We start from the raw sequence: 4,493 nt of genomic DNA, 5'->3' as shown, positions 1-4,493 counted from the left end.
TCTCCCTCTCTCCCTCTCTCCCTCTCTCCCTCCTTCTCTCTGTCCCCCCTCGCGCTCCCGCTCTCGCCCCCTCCCCCCTACCCATCCTCTTGCACTTCTGTCTAACCTCCCTGTCCTGTCCCCGGTCTAGGCCCGATGTCAAGCAGTTCTACCTCTTCGACCTGGCTTACTGGCTGCAAACCTGCTTCGTCCTGTACCACGAGCCGCGCCTGGATGATCGCATGCAGATGTGGGTTCACCACGCGGTCACCATCTTCCTGATTGTCCTCTCCCTGTCGATTGGCTTCTACCGCGTCGGCGTGCTGGTCATGGTCCTGCATGATCTGAGCGACCCGTTCATGGAGATTGCCAAGCTCTTCGTTTATGTCGGCCGGGAATCCATTTCGGCGGTCTTCTTCGTGGCCTTCACCCTGGCCTTCTTCATCACGCGTCTGGTCCTCTTCCCGGGGTTCGTCCTGCGCTCGACCCTGCTCGAGGCCAGCTTCTTCCTGAAGGTCGGCCACGGGTATGTCATCTTCAACTGCCTGCTGGCCATCCTGCAGGCCCTGCATGTCTTCTGGTTCTACCTCATCATGAAGATCGTCGTGCGGACACTCCTCGGCAACCCCATGTCCGACATCCGTGAGGAGCCTTCTGTGGCCAGTGCTTCGGGCAGCACGCCGGTCCTCGAGGCCACCGATGCCACGCCCGTCGCCCCGATCAAGGGTGTCCCCGCGGCTGGCAGCTCCACAGTGCCCAATGCCGCTCTCAATGCTGCGGCTCGCAGCTCGGCTGCCACGCCGGGGAAGACTCAAGCCAAGCAGCGTGCCACTCGCGCGAACTAAGGGGCACCGTAGCTGCCATGAGCGGAAGTGCTCTCTCCTTCTCCCCCTCCTTCTATCCCCCCCCCCTCTCCCCCATTCCTATCTCCATCATCATCTTCCTCTCTTCTCCCTCCTCGTCCCTTGTGAAGGGTGGCTGCGTGTCGCGCCCTCTTCTCTTTTTCCCCCCTACCCTTTTCTTATCCTTTCCAAATTAGACTTCGATGTGCAACACCCATTTCCCCCGGTTGTCCTCCCTTGCCTTCTTCCTCCCTCCCTCTCTCTCTCTCTCTCTTCCCTTCGCACCTTGTCCCTCATCTTCCTTCCTCTCGCTGGGTATCCGTTCGTAGCATGTCCGTTTGTCTGGCCTCCGTGCCCGAGTGTTACCCTCTCGGGCGAGGATGCCGCTCTGTGGGAAGGGACCTCAGTCAGCAGCCCGGGGCTCAATCTCTTGTGTGCCTCCTTCGAGGCTTCCCTCTGAGTACTTTCCTCTCTTTGTAGCTCCCTGCTGTTGTGCTCGGCCAATAGGCCGGCCCAGTGCTTGGACTACTTGCGGACTCCATCAAGGTCAAACACACACACACACACACACCCACCCACAAACACGCCGACTGCATTTGTCCCTTGTTCTTCACAACTGGGGCGGGAGTCCGCACTTGACTTCTCCACTATGCATGCCTGTCAAGTTGTTACACCTAAAGCCCCTTTCTCTGTTATGTTCTTCTCTCCCTCTCCCTCCCTCCCTCTCTCTCTCTATCTCTCTCGCCCTCTGTCCCCTCCTCTCTCGCCCTCTCTACCTCCCTCCCCTCCCCTCCCCACCCAATAGGCCCTCGAGGGTAAAGGCTGTCATGCGAGAATAATAGTTCCCACTCCACCTGCCTCCATTCTTTCTGATGCTCGCCTGTGCCGAGTGGTGGCCTTGGTTATTGGCCGGACTTCCCGCGCTCAAGGCCCTCGTCCCTCCCGCCCACTGGATGGCAGGGAGAGGGGGACCGACAGAAGGTAGGCTTTATATATTGCTTGGCGAGCGGAAGGGGAGCACATTGCCGCAGGCGGAGAAAGGCGCGGCGCACATGGATGGCAATCAAACTGGGGACCTCTCTGAAGGCTCAAGGAGGGGATGGCAGGATCCTTGGCACATATGGGCGGGAGATGTGCGTATGTGCGTGTGTATGGGGCGGCATGGATGCATATGCACGTGCACGTGTGAAGTTATGAGCATATGAGGTTGTATATGAGGGTGTGTAGTGAGGAAGGAAAGAGGGGAGACATCGGGCACTGGCGCCAATCTCGAGGCCCCGCGGCGGAGTCCACCACGCGATCGCAGCATTTAATTGCCCTCAGCTGTCGTGAGTGGAGACACGCATTCAACATTGGCCGATCGTTCGAGGACAAGCGAGGCCGGAAGAGGGGGGGAGGCAGGGGAGGTCCAGAGAGAGGCCGAAGCAAGAGGAATGTCAGCGATGTGACGACACACAGGAGGACACGGCGCGGCCAACTCAGGACAAGAGGGCATCGGGGCGTACGCACCAAAGGCAGCAGCATTGTTGAGGGCAGATTCGGAGTTGGCCGCAACAGCAACGGCCTCGGCCATGCGAATATCGTAGTCTGGAAGAAAAAAAACGGGCAATGGGAGCGGCCAAGGAAAGACATACGCCGGGGCAAGCGTGTCAGTGAACAGTGGGCGAAGCAGAAAGCGACAGCCACGAAGGCCCCCCCCCCCCCCTCCCCCCGAGGCCGCAGAGACCACCCTCTCACACTCTCTTTTCTCAAGAGGAGGGGATGCTTTTTGCCGCCCACGTACCGCCGTTCTTAGTAATGTAGCGAACCCAAGGAAGAGCCTGGTAGCCGCTGCGCTCGACAACCTTCAGGTAGCGGACCTGCAGACCGGAGGTGGTGAAGTAGGGGATCTCGAACTTGACGCCGATGGGGCGAGGCCGCTTGGCAATGTCCTCGGCTGTGGTGCGCGAGAGGCGGAGAGGAAGAAAATGGCAACGTGTCAGTGGACAGCTTCGAGCCCCGGCATGCAGCCCCCCCCCCCCCCCCTTCCCGCGGGATCGCGGTGTTCCTCCTGCCCACATCCTTCGCGGGAACACCGGCGGCCAGGCCGGGGAGAGGGCAAATAGGCAGGCAGGTTACCCGCCGCCGCGGTCCATCATGTACGCACCGCGACGAACGGACGGCAGGCCGAAGCTGCAGCGGAGGGCAGTCTCACGACCACCGGGCAGAAGCTTGATGGTCCAGATGATGGCACCACGCTCCGGGGCGTAGCGGGCCGAGCCAACAGCCGGGCGGAACTTCGGCGTGTCCGCATCATCCGGCACCGGGATGGCCACCTCGATGCTGTTGGCGGTCGACCGGCGACGGAACTGGCCGGTAAGCTTGATCAGGTAGGCCACACGGGTACCGGAGTAGGTCTCGACAATGCTCTCGACCCAGATCAGCGGGCGGACCGGAGTGTTCAGGCGATAGGTCATCAGATCGAACTCGCCATCAGGGGGGATGAAGGAAATGGTCCGGTCGGTGTCGAAGCGCGACAGACGCACACACTGGTGGAACTTGACGTCCTCCAGCTCGACAGCCTTGGCCTTGGTGGCTGAGAGACCCGGGAGGGAGTGGGAGAAAGGGAGAGAGGAATGTGAGAGAGGGGAGGGGGGGGGGGGGCCATGTTCGGGCGAATGTCCCACGTACAGCGGCCAGTGGACTCGAAAAGAACCTTGTCGTTGAGGCCGAGGCGGAGCTCGGGCATGCCGCTCAGCTGGACGCGCATCTTGATGGCGCCGATGATCTCCGAGCGCAGGACCGTGCCATCGGGGTTGGCCTGTGAGACCCAAGCCACCCGGACGGGAGAGAAGGGAGATGGTCGAATGGAGGAGGCAATAGGGGGTGAGAATGCATGCCAGGGTGACATGGCAGCCGGAGGGGACACACGAACCAGCAGGTTGATGGACTCGACCACATCGAGGTAGACCTCGTTCTTGCGATGGCGGATGCCCTCCGGGCGCCAGGAGACCGCGTTGGTGACGGCCTGCGGCGGGCGCGGGCCGCCCGGGGTGCTGGCCTGAGAGGGGATGCCGGAGCCAAGGCCAACCGCGCCGGTGATGATGTCCAGGGCATTGGACTCCTGGGTGATGTACCTATCCGAGGAGGCGCACGGGGGTGGGAGGGAGGTGGACAGTGGCATATGGTCAACAAACGAGGCCAGGCAGCAGGCCAAGGCCGATCGACGGCGGAGGGGGCCGCTGGCAAGAGGACCCGGCGCATGGGCATGGGGCGACGCACTCCTTCAGGATGCTGGGCTCGGTGAACTGGGGGTGGCCGAAGTCCATGGTCTCATCGAGGAGCTCGTAAATGAGGACAAAGTTGTCGCGAATGGACTCCTCGCGCAGGGTGCGGAAGTAATCCTCGAGGATGGCGCGGAACTTGTGCAGGTAGACCAGCTGCGCGGCGGCATTGGTGTTCTTCCGGGTGATGCCGACCACTGGGGTGTTTTTTTTTGCCCCCCCCCACATTAGCCAAGGTGTTAGAGAGGGGACAGGTGGGCGGGCGGGAGGAGGCCCGCAAGAGGCAGGGCAGGAGGGAGATCGACATACGGTAGAGATCATTATGCTTGATGTAGATGAAGTGGAGGCCGTCGGAGGCAACGACCGGGGGAGGCTCATCCTCGGCCTGGGGAGAGTGGAGGGGAGGGGG

At 61.7% G+C, this 4,493-nt stretch overlaps 2 protein-coding genes across 2 annotated transcripts in view; one reads left to right on the top strand and one right to left on the bottom strand.

Moving 5' to 3' along the window:
• The window catches only part of H696_01581 (hypothetical protein), a 2,973-nt gene extending 1,935 nt beyond the window's left edge, over window positions 1–1,038 (top strand). Inside the window, exon 6 of the mRNA XM_009495482.1 lies at window positions 131–1,038. Coding sequence (XP_009493757.1) covers window positions 131–824 — 694 coding nt within the window. The 3' untranslated portion in view covers window positions 825–1,038. The remainder of the gene's footprint in view (window positions 1–130) is intronic.
• Window positions 1,039–1,801: 763 nt separating this feature from the next.
• H696_01580 (hypothetical protein) overlaps window positions 1,802–4,493 on the bottom strand; it is a 3,239-nt gene continuing 547 nt past the window's right edge. The window contains exons 3-10 of the mRNA XM_009495481.1: window positions 4,394–4,469; window positions 4,083–4,281; window positions 3,736–3,937; window positions 3,492–3,621; window positions 2,968–3,396; window positions 2,605–2,757; window positions 2,331–2,408; window positions 1,802–2,144 (exon numbers count right to left, since the gene is read on the bottom strand). Of these exons, the coding sequence (XP_009493756.1) occupies window positions 2,131–2,144; window positions 2,331–2,408; window positions 2,605–2,757; window positions 2,968–3,396; window positions 3,492–3,621; window positions 3,736–3,937; window positions 4,083–4,281; window positions 4,394–4,469 (1,281 nt within the window). The 3' untranslated portion in view covers window positions 1,802–2,130. The remainder of the gene's footprint in view (window positions 2,145–2,330; window positions 2,409–2,604; window positions 2,758–2,967; window positions 3,397–3,491; window positions 3,622–3,735; window positions 3,938–4,082; window positions 4,282–4,393; window positions 4,470–4,493) is intronic.

The sequence above is a fragment of the Fonticula alba genome (genome assembly GCF_000388065.1).
Source record: "Fonticula alba strain ATCC 38817 unplaced genomic scaffold supercont2.2, whole genome shotgun sequence".
In the NCBI taxonomy this organism is placed as follows: domain Eukaryota; order Rotosphaerida; family Fonticulaceae; genus Fonticula; species Fonticula alba.
This window is presented reverse-complemented; position numbering and strand designations above follow the sequence as displayed.